General features: G+C 37.6%; 1 protein-coding gene across 1 annotated transcript in view; it reads right to left on the bottom strand.

Annotated features, from left to right (window-relative positions):
- Window positions 1-313: 313 nt before the first annotated feature.
- The window catches only part of LOC142344180 (dynein beta chain, ciliary-like), a 45,097-nt gene continuing 27,363 nt past the window's right edge, over window positions 314-18,047 (bottom strand). Inside the window, exons 23-29 of the mRNA XM_075395714.1 lie at window positions 15,172-15,348; window positions 14,645-14,852; window positions 13,924-14,144; window positions 5,312-5,502; window positions 4,696-4,775; window positions 2,069-2,189; window positions 314-535 (exon numbers count right to left, since the gene is read on the bottom strand). Coding sequence (XP_075251829.1) covers window positions 496-535; window positions 2,069-2,189; window positions 4,696-4,775; window positions 5,312-5,502; window positions 13,924-14,144; window positions 14,645-14,852; window positions 15,172-15,348 — 1,038 coding nt within the window. The 3' untranslated portion in view covers window positions 314-495. The remainder of the gene's footprint in view (window positions 536-2,068; window positions 2,190-4,695; window positions 4,776-5,311; window positions 5,503-13,923; window positions 14,145-14,644; window positions 14,853-15,171; window positions 15,349-18,047) is intronic.

Raw genomic sequence — 18,047 nt, 5'->3', positions numbered from 1 at the left:
ATCGGCACAATGAATTAAATTGAATGTTTGCCGGATGATAAGTTACACTCAGTTTTACATTCACTGATCTAGGAATTTAACCCAAAAGGCGTTTAATTAACACCTTGCAGAAATAATCGTGCAGAAAATCGAACGATCTTGAGAGATAGCTGTGGAAAAATTTGCATTAATCCCCATAATCATCGCATTTCCATTAGATAATCAATAGGTGGAACATTCTAATTTCGATGATAAAGTGATTACTACTGAAAATAGCAAAATCCAATTTAAAATACTCTCTCTCTCCCATATATTAAGATTTAAATGTGCCACTACGACCCAAGTAAAATTACGAAATGCACATGATGTTACACGAGTAAAAGCTGATAGATTATATATCGGTTTACTGCACGTACGGCCATCTTTCATATGTAATAATACTACTGATGATGTAACAATGAAAATACATCGATGTTCTTCTCCCAATGAAAATTGCAACATCCGAGGATCGGTGGATTAGGTGCTAAGAAGAATTGCCACTCCGCCAAGAATCCACCTGAAATAAATTCTTGCTTCACAATTACTTGAGAATAGTGAAAAACGTGATTTCAAATTCTGCGCTTTTTTACTTTAATTCAATGGAACACGTTGAAAAAAAAAATACTAAAGCTTTGCTGAAAAACTTTAAACCTAATTTTTTCCTCGAGAAAACCATAAATTAAAAAAATTTCTTTTCAATGATTGATGCAGTTTTTCAGAAAACTTCTCCGGCGTAATGGTACCTTTTTCGTGTCTTTCTGGAAAAGATACCCATTGGCCGAAATGGACTGAACAAATAAGCGAGGCTGGAATAAAATTGCTAGCCCCCAAATAAATTTAGAGGTAGTAAACTGAGTAAATACTATTGAAAACACCCAATGCGTTACAAAATAGTTATCCCCTGAAGGAAAAACAAACTTTGATAGAAAAATATTAGCAGTAAAAGAATTCACAAATAAGATTCAAGCTACTTCGGAAATCCTCGCAATGCAGATTTATTGAGAAAGAGTTTTCCCGAGTCCTTTTTTTAAGAAAAACAACAAACTGTTTGACTCGCTTTGAATGAACATCCCTCGAGGAGGTGAAATGGAACACTTCAATACGTGTTTTTCATGTTTTAAACCAAGGGAAAGTCAAAATATATTTAAATCTAACCTTTCAGAAGAAAAAGATAGGCCTTAGAAACTTATTTTTAATAACACATTTTTGCTTCAATGTTAAAACTCTTATTCCGTAAAATCTTCACATTGAAACAGATGAATTACAATTAATTACTTTCTACAAGAGGGAACAATTTATGAGTTAATTTTGAAAGCCTGAGAATCAAAAACAAGATTTTGTTGAGAAAATGTTCAACTTGCCGATGTTCTCCCCTAAAACCTTTTAGATCTGCTTTAGTAGATTCTATGTTGTTTTAGCTAACTGAAATTCCATATTATTAGAGAAAAATTTTTACAAAGTTCTTTATAGATGCAATACCAACAGGACATAAAATTACAAGATTCAGATGAAAAAGATGGAAATCAACAAGAGAAACGGTTGATTCTAATTCATGTTCTCTTTTCAAATACCAAATTTTTGTCTTCATCTTGTTCATTTTAAGGTTTTTGGTTTTTTTTCGATTTTCAGCTTTTTGGTCTTTAAAGTGCTTTTTCAAATTACCTGAATTTAGTTATTATAAGATTATTTATTTATTTATTTATTTATTTATTTATTTATTATAGATCAAAACTAGGCTCTAGTATCTACAATATGATGTTCCTATTCTCTCTAGGATGCATAAAAAATTTCAGTCAAGAGATAGCTAGCCTGACATATATATTCGCCCATTTTGAAAAAATGTTGGAACAATTCGATTACCTGAGGAAATTTTGCCGCTAAACGTAGCTCTAGATAGTACTTGAGAAATTAAACATGAGAAGCAACAACATTGAGACAATCCCATCTATACGATATCAAATCGAGCATAAAACAGAGATGTAGTTTTCGTAATTTATCAGTAATTTCTTAACAGGAAGTTGTTTAAATTCATGGACAAAAAACAGCTTACTTTGCGCTCTTTTCCTTGGTTTTCAGGTGGAACTTCCAGACGTATGTAGGTCCTCTGACTTTGGTCTTGTAAACTGGACAACAATACGTCCCCTTAGTCTCCAATTTGTCCATCAGTATGGCTGAAACAATCAACATAGCTAGCCAATGTTATCTATTAAAAAGTTCAGGCAACACTTCAACAATTTTTGAAAATTCAAATGCAATATTTCAAACAATTGTGTTCAAGACATTTTGTTTCTACCGGAGACATTACTGGGTGAGTAAAAAATCAAGGCAGGTTAAGCAAAAAATTTTCTGCTATACCAAGTTATTCATGAAAATGTTGACGAAGTTGACTATATCAGCTTCACTTGCCACCGTCCCAGGGCTGTCTGGAAACATCATTCATTTCTCTTGCAAATGGCTGTAGTTTCGCAAGATCTTTTTATGTTTTTCTCGGAAGATTTTTTTATGTTATAAGACAACTTCAGGCCGCTAAACTGTCTCTCTTCCAAGCAAAGTATTTTTGAAACAGATAAAAATTTGCTTCGATTTTTTTATTGTATGAAAATTTCCAACCCACTTCACTACCAATTTTTCAAAACACAATTAGTTCTACCGCAAGGTATCTCAGTTGGTCAGCAACTCTATTTCTTAGCCCAAAAATTAACGCGTGAAGATATCATAGGACCCTATGTTTTAGTCTGTCTTTTTAGTTGAGATGTTGTCAATGGATTGTTACTATGGAATTTTCGCTGAAGCTGTTGATATCATGATAATTGCTATTAATTGAATAACCATAATTAGCAACGCAAAATTTTGCGTATGGGTTTGTGATAAATTTGCGCTGCAATTTGGTCAGGCGACCAGTCATTAAATTCCTATAAAATCTATAGCCTACAAAAAAGTTTACTCGATATAGCAACAGAGTTATTATCTAAGAATCCTGTAAAACGGAGCGCTTTATTGTGAAGCTAGAAAAAACTAGAAAATTGTCAAGATCCTAATATACTCAAAAAAATTCAATCTGAAATTTCTATCGCGTTTATCTAACGTTGACATAGTCACGGTGTGGAAAAGTCCATGTGTAAGGGTGCGCAAGGGCGTGGACGACAACAATCAAGTTTTGGCACTGCTGTCCACGGTTGCTCCAAAACAGGCATCTTAGACAAACCTGAGATATTTCCAAATTTGAAGCAAAATTGAACAAAATTTTTTCACTTCGAAAAACTTCCGCAAACGCTGACAACTCTTACATCCCTGATTTTAAAACATAGTCTCGGAAAACAGTGACCTTTTCGAGTAATTTTACTATAGGAAATGTATTTTCAACAACGTAATAACAATTGCGTCATACACCACCATGATGCTCAGCCCCAAATTTTTGCAAGAAATAGGAAATATTGTAGAAAAAAAATATGTAAAAAAATGTACTGATTGCTTAAATTGAATTTTATACAACCTATATTTATTTAATTTTTATAGATTTATATAATTTTTAAGAAAAAGAAAACTACATACCATAGTTTAAAAGATAATATAGAAAAACAATCTGACGACGACAGATCTTTATAGAGTTATTGGACATTGATATGAGAAATTGCCAAAATTATCTAAGTTGAATAGATAAAAAAGGCTGAATGAAAGTAAATTTTGCTTTTGTTCTAGCACATTTTTAGTAAAGACAAGATAACCAAAAAATAGATTGAAAGGACAGAGGGAGGACAGTAAACTTGGCAGAGGAGATCGACAAATCGTCTTAATTTCATTGACTGAATGAGGTGTTATTTGCGCGCTGAAAAGAGGTTACCGCTTCTGGTCACGCCTCGCCAACCATTACCATCCCGTACCAACTCCAAGTGTTAATCAGTACTGGGCAATTGTAAATGCAAGTCTCCCATGCAGTATAATTTGCTCGCTTTCTCACCTGAAATTTACTTCTTTCAAGCGTATTTTAACGGCGCAGAAGACAAAAGTTACAAGTCACAGAGGCGCAGTAAGGAGCGCAAACAGCGTGTGAGAGGGAGAGCGCGGGTTCGATCCTCGTTCGGAACCTTCCTTTTGCACTTGGCTTAGACTTGCCAAGTCTTGGCTAAGTCTTAAATGCGTTATGATCATAGCTCTGAATCGGTACTGATATCGAGAAATGGAATTAGACTTGCCCAGTACTGATATTGACTTGGCGTTAAGTACGGGATGCGTTAGAGGACCGTGGAACTTGATACGATATTGTCACAACCGAACAAATAACTCGACCGTTAAACGCTGTATTAAAAGTGATTGCATAAATCTCATTGACCAATATGCAATTTGAAAAATTTCGTTTTCTATCTCTTGTCCAAGTTTTTGCTTTCAGTGAGTTGTATTTGGATCTATTGTCCTAAAACTCGAAGACATGTAAGGCGCACTTAACTACTTTATATTGTCAAATGGATTTTTAAGTGCCCTTTTAAGTGTTTAATTGTTGTTCACCTGCAAAATATAAGAGGACAATTTTCACCTAATGTCTGTAAACTTTGCCTGCGTCGAGTTTTCACCTAATGTCCCATCCCCCGTGTTGCTGTTTCCGCTTTCTCAGTAAAAACTTTTTTTAAAATATGAATGTAAATAAATGGTTAACTTTGAATTGAATTGAAACATATTCACCCTTTAAATAAACCACCGGCATCTGAGGAGTGAGTTCTTTCAGCCTTGCCTCTGCCATCGCCCCCGTCTGGATATCCCATCTAAACAACAACAACCACAACAACAATTGGCCGAGTTGAATCAATAAAAAGAAAATTTTTACTGCCGATAAACTCATTTTAGTCGCAGAGCGTGTGTCCCCAAAATGCAGTGTTGCAGGCATCATTTAAAATTGCGCTGATGATGATAATGTATGTTTTGGCGATTGAGCGTTTAATTTAGAGAAAGACTGCTATAAAAATCATACCAAATGTTAGAGTATACACTCTAGTAAATAAGTTGTGATCATAAGATGGAGCTTGAAATGATAGCTCAATATAAGAGAGCCTGGTAAGACTCCCGCAATGTGGACCAGTTGGCTCAGTGGATAGCACAGGATTGCAATCAATTAAGAGATTGTGGGGTCGCAACCCACAAAGGTCCCAAAATTTACTCTCACTATAATGGTGTTGACATAGAATCAACATAGCGAGCAAAGAGTTGCTCTAATACCAATCAGTTAAAAATGCTTCTGAAAAATTTGAACCTGGTCCAAGCTACTCCCCCCCCCCCCCCACATCACACTCGGAGAACTTACCTGGCACCTTCCATATACAGTCCATTGATATACGATCCTTCCCTGGGTGGTGCTCCGAAGTCATCCCTGTTCTTCTTCGTGACGTCACAGTTCAACACCATCTTGTCCAGGGGCCATTCGTTCTTCCTCGCTGTCTGCTGCATGATAGCAGTCAAAAATGCCTGGGGATTAAACAGGCCCCCAATCCAAACCTGAAAAATTAATTGAAAACTTTTCAGATTTGTCAAAAAATTTACTGAAAATCATTAACCAGCTCTTGATAAGTTTGCTTCGTGTAGAGGCTAAACAAATATTGTGGTTGTAATGAAAGCGAGCATTTGGACGCACTTTTTGAGGTACTTTTCCTCATTATGAAACAAATAACATAGAGGGCTGCAAAAAAATATTTAAATGTCATAGAATATAAATGGAATCAGACTCAGAAATAAGTTGACGGAGTTGCCGATGCAAGCTATTAAACCTATTAAAATAAACTCAAATATTTTGGTATTTTTTGAAAAAAAATAAGGTTGCCAATTGCATTATACTGACATCCTTTATTCACATTGAAACGGTTAAGAGTAAAGTTATATTATAGTAAGGTCATAAATCATTTAGATTGCGAGGTAAGTTAATTACGATCAAACCCTGTGTGCTTTACAGTTAAAAAGTAACTGATACTGAGTGTAATAATTGGCATCAAATCACGCACATAAAAGCAGTTAAACAGCAATAAAAACGATATAGATAATTCTGTTCTGCGATCCGATCCGAAATAAAGCTACGCTCAGTTTCCAGCATCGCAGATGTAAAAAGTTTTTTTTTAAAACTTAAAGCAGAAATTGTCAAGCACTTTCACATCAAAACCTAAGACTGCAAAATTCCCGCAGGCCATTTAATTACTAACTGAATGCACATTTTTTTAAATTGTGGGTTAATTTCTCATACTTGTCCTTTGAGAGCAAAAAATAAACAATCAGAAATAAAGAGACGAATTCGCAATTTACTCTCGAAATTTAACTGATAATTCAATTTTGGCACAATTTTCGTGCATAATTTAAAAATTTTGGTTAAGTCAGCTTCCGAATTAAGTATAAGATGTCCTATTATCAATCATATTAGAATATCGATCAAACTATAGTCTTAAACTTAGTGAGAATTAGAAAGAAAGTTTGACTTACCAGATTAGAAAGACAAGCAATATGACTTCGATCAAAGAAATTATATAAATGAATCGTCAAGAAATGGTGCTTAGAATCAATATTCGGTGCTTAGAATCAAATTGGTGAATCTAGATAACTATTATTAGAGTTAGATTAATTGATGTAAAATCTTCCCAGCATGTATTAAATGATGATGATATCTCCGGAAGTGTGAATGAAATCTTAGAAAAGTGCAAATGCATTCCATTTATGGTTCCCCTTGCGACTGATTTGCAGAAGCAAACCATATTGGGTAACCTTTGCTACCCCCACTAAAAATCACGGTGCTAAGATTAGTTTTGTATCTTGACTTTTTCACACTGATAATGGGTATATATACAGCTGATTTTTGAGTCCTTTTTCATCCCCAAATTCAAATCACCATCTTGATCTAACAATCAGATCTCTCCTCTAAATCTCTAAATTCTACTGTAAAATATCATTTTGTTATTCTCTCATTTTTGAGAAATTAATTCTTTTACTTAGTTAAAAACGCTTTTTATTCCGCTTCCGAAAGTCCATAACCCAACAGGTTATGGGCCCAGCAATTTTCTAAGTCATAAAATTAATTTCCAAAACAAAACTAATTTGTTGTTGACAGTCATAATCGTTTTCTGCTTAGTTTTTTATTTTTTCACAACTGTTTTGCCTGCTCAAACTCCAATGGATCAACCGACAGTGAAGCTGCTGACCTACACAGGAAAGGCACAGGAATTTCCAATCTGGAGCACAAGATTTGTGGCGATGATGCAGACGAAGGACTCTACAAATCACTACTGGGGACAGAGGAGCAACTCAATGAGCCTGCGCCACTGGCCAATGGGGCAACCAATGATGAGAAGAAGAACCACAAGGTGCTGAGGGATGCATATGAGAAGGAAGTTGCAGAAATCAAGGAGAAACGGAACAATGTGTGGTGCCATCTGGCACTGACTCTAGATGCAACAACCCTCATGCTGATGAGACATGACTGTGTGGGAGATGATGGCATTGGAGATGGAGCAAAGGCTTGGAAGCATTTGCAAGAGAGATTTCAGAGTGTGGAGACGCCGACAGTGGTGATTTTAGTGGCACAGCTTGCTCGACTGCAGCTCTAGGATTCTGAGGATTTGGACAGCTTCTTCATCAGAGGACAGGAGTTGCTCACAAGGCTACAAGAAGCAGGGGAATCAGTCTCAGAGACCCTCTTCAACGCCTCGGTCCTCAGTGGTCTGCCAATGAGGTATGAAGGTTTTGTTATACAGGAAAGCTTCAACCCGGCAACGAATTTCACAGAGTTGAGGAAAAGGCTGCAGAGCTTTCATGAGAGCACGGTGCAGAGACACAAGGGACAAAGTGGTTCAGTGGCACTGGCAGTGAAGCGTGACTTCAAGAAGGGACCCGAGAAAGGAAACTGCTTTGTGTGTGGGGTCCCTGTACAATTTGCCAAGGACTGCAGGAAGAAGGAGACAGCACAATGCAGCAAGTTTGGTGAGAAGGGTCACCTAGACAGGGCATGCAAGAGACAAAGAGATGGAGGCACACATGAGTCAGTGGCAATGGGTCCAACATTGGCTACACCAGACGAGGAATGCTGGGCAGCTCTTACCCAGTGGAAGAACGCAGGCATGCTAGTGGACAGTGGTTGTACAGATCACAGAGTGACGAACATCGATGGACTTTGTGCCCATTCAATCAGTGGTCAGAAATCCCAACGGAGAGGTTTCCAGAGTGGTGGGCAGAGGCTGTGTGAGGATCAGCATACCCTCAAACAAAGGGGAATTCCAATGCGAACTCAAAAATGTTCTGTGTTTGCCGGACTATTCTTCAAACCTCCTATCAGTCTCAAGATGCATGGAGTGGGGACATAGCTTCACTTTCGAGAGAGGAAACAGCTGCATGAAACTCCAGAAGGGAACTCGAGTAAAACTAACACAAGAAAATAATTTGTTTTACTTACCCTGCAGCGTTCTAGAATTCAAGATGAGTTCCAACAGCGTGAAACTTGACAGTGCAAGGAAGTGGCACAGACGATTGGGTCATTTGAATCAAGCTGATGTGGTCAAGAATGCACCAGAGACAGTGGGGGAACTCGATGATGTATGCAATGTGTGTGCATTGGCCAAGATTACAAAGACTCCAGTACCAAGAGTGACAGAGACCCAAGCAGAAGAGAAGCTGGAGAGGGTGGTCACAGACGTGATGGGACCTTTCAGAGTAGAGTCACTGTCAGGGTTCCGGTTCTGCATAGTGTTTGCAGACCAGTACACGAAGTTTGTGTTTGTGGATTTGCTTAAGGCAAAGAGTGAAGCATTGGCCAGCCTAAAGAAGTTTGTTCTTAGTGTGGGGACGCCCAAGAAGCTGAGGCAAGACAACGCGAAGGAGTTTCTCTCAGAGCAATTCAAGACGTACTGCTTAGATGCAGGCATTCTACAGGAGAAGACCATACCAGAGACGCCACATTAGAATGGGTTAGGTGAGAGGTGCAACAGGACACTGCTGGAGATGGCAAGATGTTTGCTCATTGACTCAGGACTTCCCAAGATGATGTGGGGAGCAGCAATTCTTCACGCAGCAAGGATCAGAAACTTGGTTGTGAGACGAGAAAAAAAATGCCCAGCACAGCTGATGAGAGGTACAAAACCTAAGCTTCCAATTAGTAAATTATCTATTTTTGGTTGCACAGTCTTCATGAGGAAGAAGGACAGAAAAGTCAGAAAACTTGAACCCAAGGCACTGGAAGGAAACTTTGTGGGTTACACTGAAGGAGAAAACGGATACCTGGTGTACATACCCAACACACGCAAGGTGATGGCAGTTCGAGATGTGATCATCAAGGAGTCTGAAGTGGGCTCAATCCCTGACAACAAAGAAACGGCTGACCTACTAGATGATGGGTAGGAACTGGGACTCTGGCACCCAGATGATGGTAATCAAGACGATGACAACAGAGAACGACAGGACACATCTACTGGAACAAAGGAGAAGTGGCATGACTCAGGGAGCGTGAACACTCAAGAAACAACACTGAGACAAGAGGCCTCGGATGTTGGAGAAACAGCACTAGACGAAGGATCTACTGCAACAAGAGGGAGTCACAGAGACTCAGAGTCACTGGAAGACAGTGACACAGAAGACTTCTCACGGTTAGAGACAGTTGGCTTCAATGAAGATGCACTGGAACACGCGGACAGAGCAGAGCCCAGACGAGGGACACAAGCAAGGAATGTTCTGCAATTTTTTGGAGAAGTCAGGACCCATCTTGCTGTAACTGAGGGCGGATATGTGGAACCCAAAACAGTCTACGATGCCAAGCAAGGTGACATTTGGGACTAGTGGCACCGGGCAATGAAGGACGAGGTCAAGGCACTCCAAGACAACGAGACTTGGAACCTAGTGAGACCACCCACAGACAGGAACGTCATACCGGGCAAATGGGTCTACAAAGTGAAATTGGGACCCAGTGGTCAAGTGGACAAATACAAAGTGCGCTATGTGGCAAAAGGTTTCAAACAAATGGAAGGACTGGACTACTTCGAGACTTTTGTGCCTACCTGCAAACCATTCAGGATTCTACTTCAGCTATCAGCAAAGCAGGGCCATGTGATGCACCAAATTGATGTCAAGACTGCTTTCCTGCACTCACCAATCGATGAAGAAGTGTATCTGGAACAGCCACAGGAGTTTGTAAAACGCGGATCAGATAGGGAGAAGTTAGTATGCCGACTGAATAAATCATTTTATGGTTTGAAACAGGCAGCTAACAACTGGTATAGGGAACTGGCAAATTTCCTACTGAGACAGAGGTTCACCAGAAGCAGTAATGACCATTGCTTGTTCGCAAGAGCAGAGACAGGGGGTCACACTTTCATCTTGGCCTGCGTTGATGACATCATAGTAGCATCAAGAAGTATGACAGTGGTCTCTGATGTCAAGAAGGTACTAGAAGCAACCTTTCACATGGAAGACAGAGGGAGACTACACTGGTTTCTGGGTCTAAGAATCAGACGAGAGGAGGGCAAAGTCACAGTCAGTTAAGAACGCTACATAGAAACAATGCTTGAGCGGTTTCAAATGGATCAATGCAAACCCTCAAGAACTCGAGCTGATTTGAATTTGAAACTTCAGACAGCACAGAACGGAGACGAAGAAGTGGACCAGAGGATCTACAGAAGCTTGGTTGGATCACTTCTGTATCTGGCCAAACAGACGAGGCCAGACATCATGTTCACAGTCAACATTCTGTCCAGACACATGAATGCACCTACCAATCAACACTGGATGTGCGGAAAACGACTTCTGCGATATCTTCAAGGTTCAAAAGGTTTAAAACTTACTTACACAAAAGAGGCTAGTTATGATTTAGTGGGGAAAAGTGATGCAGACTGGTCTGGAGACGTGAACGACAGAAAATCAACAACGGGCTATTACTTCAAGCTCAACGGACGTGGCGCAGCACTCAGCTGGGGTGTCAAGAAGCAGGCCACAGTTGCTCTTTCTTCATCAGAAGCAGAATATCAGGGCATGGCAGCAGCAGTTCAGGAAGCACTCTACCTGAAACAACTTCTAGAGGATTTTGGCATCCAACAGAAACGTCCAATAACAATTGGAGGAGAGAACCAAAGTTGTATCAGACTCTGCCAAAACCCAGTCATGCACAAAAGGAGCAAGTACATCGAAACAAAGTTTCATTTCATCCGGGACAAAACGGAGGATTGGACTATTTCAATTCATTACGTCTCTACAGACAAAATGGCAGCGGACATCTTCACAAAGTCCTTACCCGTTTCGAAAGCGGAAAAATTCAGAGCAGTTTTGATGGGAACAGACTCTACGCAATCAGCTCAAGTCTGAGTGGGGGTGTTAGAATATCGATCAAACTATAGTCTTAAACCTAGTGAGAATTAGAAAGAAAGTTTGACTTACCAGATTAGAAACACAAGCAATATGACTTCGATCAAAGAAATTATATTAATGAATCGTCAAGAAATGGTGCTTAGAATCAATATTCGGTTCAAATTGGTGAATCTAGATAACTATTATTAGAGTTAGATTAATTGATGTAAAATCTTCCCAGTATGTATTAAATGATGATGATATCTCCGGAAGTGTGAATGAAATCTTAGAAAAGTGCAAATGCATTCCATTTATGGTTCCCCTTGCGACTGATTTGCAGAAGCAAACCATATTGGGTAACCTTTGCTACCCCCACTATAAATCACGGTGCTAAGATTAGTTTTGTATCTTGACTTTTTCACACTGATAATGGGTATATATACAGCTGATTTTTGAGTCCTTTTTCATCCCCAAATTAAAATCACCATCTTGGTCTAATAATCAGATCTCTCCTCTAAATCTCTAAATTCTACTGTAAAATATCATTTTTTTATTCTCTCACTTTTGAGAAATTAATTCTTTTACTTAGTTAAAAACGCTTTTTATTCCGCTTGCGATAGTCCATAACCCAACAAATCAAAAATTGCCACAATCAGTTTCTACAACAATTTGAAAATATATATGGAGCAGGAAAACAATCAGCTTGAAAAACTAACTGCATTCTCAACACGCCCGAGGGGAGCTAAGCATAGCCAGCAGATTGTAGACAAATAGCCACTATTGACCCCACTGACCGAAGTTGGGATTGACACACTCAGAGTAAAAGAAAGAAAAATTTACGCAGCATAATTTTTAAGTCTCAAAAAGCTCTAATTTGATCCGCATTTTCATTAAAGTGAATAAATATGGCGAATTAAGCCCACTAGGAAAGATTTATTCACTACGAAACTTTAAACCTCAGTGACAAGGCTTCATTGGTTGATCCCTTTTCTTTTGAACTCGCTTTTTGACCTCAAACATATTCGCGTAAATTTGCTGAACGGTTTCTGAATTCCATTTAGTAGGAACATAGACTCAGGTAAATCAGAAATCATAGCGGAAAATCGTGATTAAAACGATGAAACGAAAAAAGAAAAAAACTATTAAAAAGTAAAACGAATTAAAGCGAGCAACTAAATAATAGCCTTTGAGAGCCTGATGGCAGCCATTAAAAACGCTTAATTTACAATCAAAAATACCATTAACTATCCCAGATCTATGCGCATTGATTTATCCAGTGTCATCTTTACAGAATTTTCATTTTATTTTCTGCATGTTTTTATTGGTATTGGCAGCATAGGTCATTAGGAAAAGGAATCTTAAAAATATTCATTTCACGATTGAATGAGTCAAAAATTACAAATGAAGGAAATTGAAACGTCGTAAAACAAAATTTTGAATGAAGCATACCGCAAAAAAGCTCCAACATTTTACCAAAACACCCCTCTCAAACCTCTTCTATGCAAAATGTTGCAGAACAGGCAAGCAGTTTATCAAACAAATGAACCCCGAGAAAAGAAGGGATGAAATAAATAAGATCTTGAGACAAAGAATGTGTCAATAACACGGTCCTTGCTTTACAAAAAATTTGCGTTCTAAACGTAAATAATAAACATAAACCGACAAACGTCGGACCATTGCTCCCCAAAGATAGGCGGGGCAATTTAACTCAAGGGCTGTGGCCTCGGTAAATTTTTGTTTGTTGGTGCAAAAAGATCCGACTACTGCGGGATTTGCACCCTCAACCTCAGGAGTCCTCGACAGACACATTCACCCATCGGCTATCAAGCCAATCGATTTAAGTCAGCAGCAAACCTAACTTCGGACTGAGAGCAAATGAGATCACTCAAAATGAAGAAGAGAAGCGAAAAAAAGTCACTTGAGAAGTCAAAGAAATTTGTAGAATAAAAGCGCAAAAACTTCAAGCAAAATTTCGCATAAAAACACACTTTTACAATAATAGCTTCAAAATTCGTTCTGAGCAATTAAAAAAACACCAAGCTCAGCATCATCTATTTCAGACATATGATGCTTTATCAAGCTGTTGACAACTGCAATTTTGAGAAAGTTTTAGAAATTTTAACTCAAATAAAGCGCTACAAGCAAACTGAAAAAATCTGTCTTCTCAAATTAAACCTCGAGACTGTAAACTATTGCCGCAACTTTTCCTTTTGGATTTTATAGCTGCTGCAAAATTGTACCCCAGTCAGCTTTATTAATAAAATCTTCAACGGAAATGAAATCTATGCATTAATCACTAAAAACTCAACTTGAACAGCTTCGTGGTTACTACGGAGCACTGCAAAAGTTTTAAAAAAGTATTTACAGTCTGTTAAATAAAATTATCAAAGACAGAATTCATTCATTGGTTTCGTAATAACTTGCAGTCCATGATAATAATAACGCTCAAACACAGAATAGAAAAATATATCAACTGTGAGTCCCTGGTTATTTTTCACCCTAAAATTTTCTGCTTTTCTTGTCTACATTTTGAATTCGAATTTTGTTTTCTTCTAGCGCGTTTTTTTCTAGAATTGCCAATAGGTTGATTAATTGAAACCAAACAAAACAACGCACACTATTGGGCAAACCGAAGTCGGTCGTCCAAGTTTCCAACTCTTTTACTCTCTGCATCAGGTCAGAGAACCAGGTAGCCAAGGGGTAAGTGGTGGGGTATCTTAACCACGTCTGTGGAACTTTGTCCAGGAATAGAGCAGTGCTGAGGTCATCCATGGCACTTGTAATTGTCAACTCTCCCTTCAGTCCAAGTTGCAGTTCTGTCAGTGACCTCCTGATTTCTGGTAAATGAAAGTTAAAGAATATTCACAAAGTTTGGTAGTCATTTCGTGTGGTTAAAAACTTTCACGGAAATTGTTGGATCCGACTTAGTGGAGTTTCTCAATCTCGAATGCAGGCTTGTTGAAAAGAAACGACCTAATGATAGAGTTATAATGGCAGTTGTTTTTGAAGGTAAATTTAGGAAGAGCCAGCCGCAGAGATAGCCGCAAGTCTAATGTAATTTTTGTAGAAGTTAGCATGACCCATATGGCAAAATAAAGTTTGGACTTGGACAACCGAAAATTCTATACTGTTTTGGCTTCAGCTGAAAACTCAAGCGAGGACTTTCGAACACTAATGCGTACGAATTTTTATCCATCTCTAACTGGCTTTTAAAATTTTTGGTTTGAATTGTTAAAGAATTGTTGGTGCATTATTTGTTGTTCATTCATTCTCAAACGAGCTGAGTAACTTTGTTCACTTAAAAATGAAGAAAACGTGTTCAAACTTTTGTACACACCCTGTGTGAGTGAATTCATTCTTTCACACTCTTGCAGACACACGACAGTGTAGGGAGTCTTAGTCTCCTCCTTCTGGTGCAACTCTATCATGTTGAAGGGGTCTGGCAACTTATCAGTCAGGTCCTCCACTGCAGACTCCACCACCTCCTCTCTAGTCGAGCCAGACTGGGATGAGCCAGCCGAGTCACGCGGTTGAAGGTCGTGCACCTGTAGAAACAAATGATGATTTTGAAAATTTTGGATCCATCCACCCTCCAGCTTAGTGGGAACCTAAGTTTCAGACTCCAAAGAGCAGATATTACTTTTTTTACTTGGTTAAAGTGGTTTGGAACAGCACATACTTTAACGGGGAGGGGGATCATAAACAACTCTGCAAAACGATATAGATCTCACTTTTTAGATCTAAACATCATCTTAGCAAAACATTCATAATTTGGCTCACGGCTCTTAATTAGTGCATTCTCTCCAACCCAATATGGAAGCCCAGGGAGGATAAACTTTGGTTGACATCAATACAAGTACTAACAACTCTAAACAGACTGTCACTGAGTGTAGTCAGAAACCCGATCTCAGCGTTCAGATGCAATCCATACAGAGCAGGGCTCTCTTGTGGTAGTGACTCATCAATGTAAGTGTGGTATCCTTTGTAGTCCATATTGCCAGGTACAGGGAATTGAGGGGCCAAGTTGAGATCACCGTCCAACTGAAAGAATAAAAAAGAGAAACGTGGTTCAGTATAAACTGTAACGTCGTTATTAACTCAAGTTAAAACAGCTAGCACTTATTGGAGACAGGAAACTCCGATAATTGACTTTGAGCAGACCACCTACACTATGGCACAGATTGGCACTCTAATTCCATGTGCTTAACACTAGTTAGTTTGAGTTTCCAAGCTATCAACTATCTTAAAAACTTCGCAAGTTTTGAGAACGTTATCAGTTTTGGTATCATCCCTCAATCGAGACAACAACAAATTTATTCACTAGTTTTCAGATCACATGAAAAAAAATGAATTATAAAACGTAAGCGACCAAATCCAGATTGACAGAAGAATCACAATGTTCTCAGTTCTTAACGCCAGCTAAAATTCGGGTGGAAATTGAGGCGAAATGTACCCTATAAACCTTGGAATTGGAACCATAGTTACCAAAATATCTAGCACAACAAAAAGTTTTGAGAAACTTAATTTATCAAAGCTTTCAATAGATAATATTGCAAAATGTCTGAAATTATACAAAGCTAAAATTGGGGGGGGGGGGGGGGAATCAAGCCCTACTGAGCGGTTCGAGGAAAAATTAGATTTAGGGGAGATTTGGGGGTTAAAAAATAATATTATTAAACTTCGGATAGTTAATACAGAAACCTCTCAGATTGTTTGAGTGAAAGTAATTTATTAAACGAAAAAGCATAGGCCTTTCATGAATCTATAAATGGATCCAGAAACCCCATCTTCAAATCACAGACCCATAGTAATTCAGTGGTACAAGGGATGAAGTCATTAACTACTGCCTTGTTGCTCCGACCCACTTTAGTGGGGGGGGGGGGGAAACTATATACTCAAATGGGTTTTTTGTACAATTTTGGCCGATCGATATATTCATCGTAGAGAAATGTGAGTGCTATCAGTTAAAAACCCGTCCAGCGTAAAATTCGAAAATAAAAAAATTCTGATTTTCGAGGAGTTATCGAGGCTTAAAGTTTTGTGTGAACACGGGATATTTGACAATAAAAAATCATTCGTTCACTTTTAGCGAATTTTTGTTCGAATTAACGTTTCTTGTATAAAAATATTAATTCAAAATTACATTTCACACTACAGAATGCATGAATTTGATGTTCCTAATAGACTAAAGGCGATTAAAAAGGCCAGTTCCGGTCTCATAGGGAAGTTTACTATCAAAAAAATTGAATTCTACTTGAGAAATGTTTTTTTAAGAAAACTTTTCACATTTTTTTTTTGTTTTTTGAAGTCCCTAACAGACTAGTCACCTTTCAAGTCAAATTTCCATTAATGATAAACTTCATTTACAGTCGAATGATGCCTAATGAACAAAAATTAGTTTTCAAGGAATCGCCCATTTTTTTGGCTTCGATTCTTAATTTTCATAATTTTTAAATAAACTTTGATTTCCCTTTTAAAATTTTACAAAATTTTGGAGTCCTATGGCATAGACTCGTTGACTTAAAGTGCAATAAGTTTCGTTATGAGCATTAAGTGAACGTATCTATTGCTTTGAGTAGACAGCTATTGGCTGTTAGGACTTTAAAAATAGTTTTTCGAAAAATTTGAACGTTAACCAGTCTTATACATATTTTTTTGATTTTTAAGTGAGTCTCAGTAATAACAGGGCCCCCTTCCTTTCTACTGCAATCAAAATCAGTCTGCTTAGTGATTTTATCTTCTAACTATTGGTTTTGTTATTGACTTTAATTCCCTGAGTTTTCATATACTTTATTAGTTTTTTGGATTTTCTTCCTAGTTTTGAAATCATATCACATTATCCTAATAGTGATAGTTCCAATTGTCTTAGAGAAGAGTTTAAACAAATCATGGATAAAGTTTTCAGAGATCAGAGAAAAGCCTATTGTTTAAATGGCTTCGACACTTTTCCTCTAGCACTTTTCTCCTGAATTTATGGTTTTTCCCTGTATACGATTATGTTTTCATAGTCAAAAGGCTTATTGTGATGTCTTACTGATGACATATGAAAAACAAACAGCACTGATCAAGGCCGACCTTATCGTATATATAGACTTCCGTTGAAAGGAATTGAATACAGTTATTGAATTTAATGTCGTAATGTCGTTGATACTACAGGTTTTCTCAAAATTTTGTGGTTTCAATATATTTGTTCATATTTGTTGATGATGTTTCACTGTTAATGACAGAAGACTCCAAATGCTATTAAAAACTACATGAAAACAGAAACGCTTTTAATGAAAAATTCATTTTTAATGGCTTTGACAATTTTCGCTATTTTTTTTGAATTTGCTGTTTTTTTTCTTCTTTATATAGTCAGAACAAAATCAGAGGTCTCATAACCTTCTAATTATTGATTGAAAACATGATATTTCCTCATGCATTCAATTGATATTCTTAAAAAAAGCGAATATTCTTAACTTTTATGATAATACTTGTTTTTAATTTTTTTAAACTTTTCAGTTTTTGTTGTTCTTTTCGTCAACTACTAACTTATTCCTATCATTGAGAGGTCCCATCCAATTCCTTGTAATTCAAAAAAATTTTCTATTGATATATTGTAACTGAAGTTTTGTTTGTTGGACAACATGCGTTTTCATAATTGTTTTTTGAGTGGTCAATATTTGTGTTTCTTTTTCTCTTCTTTTAGCACATTCGCGTTTTAACATAGCCCAATTACTTTCAAATGAGGCCCAAGTGAA

Source organism: Convolutriloba macropyga, chromosome 8, assembly GCF_964194025.1.
Source record: "Convolutriloba macropyga chromosome 8, txConMacr16.3, whole genome shotgun sequence".
NCBI classification, from domain to species: domain Eukaryota; kingdom Metazoa; phylum Xenacoelomorpha; order Acoela; family Convolutidae; genus Convolutriloba; species Convolutriloba macropyga.
Note: the sequence above shows the minus strand (reverse complement) of the source record. Positions and strands in the feature narration are given on the sequence as shown.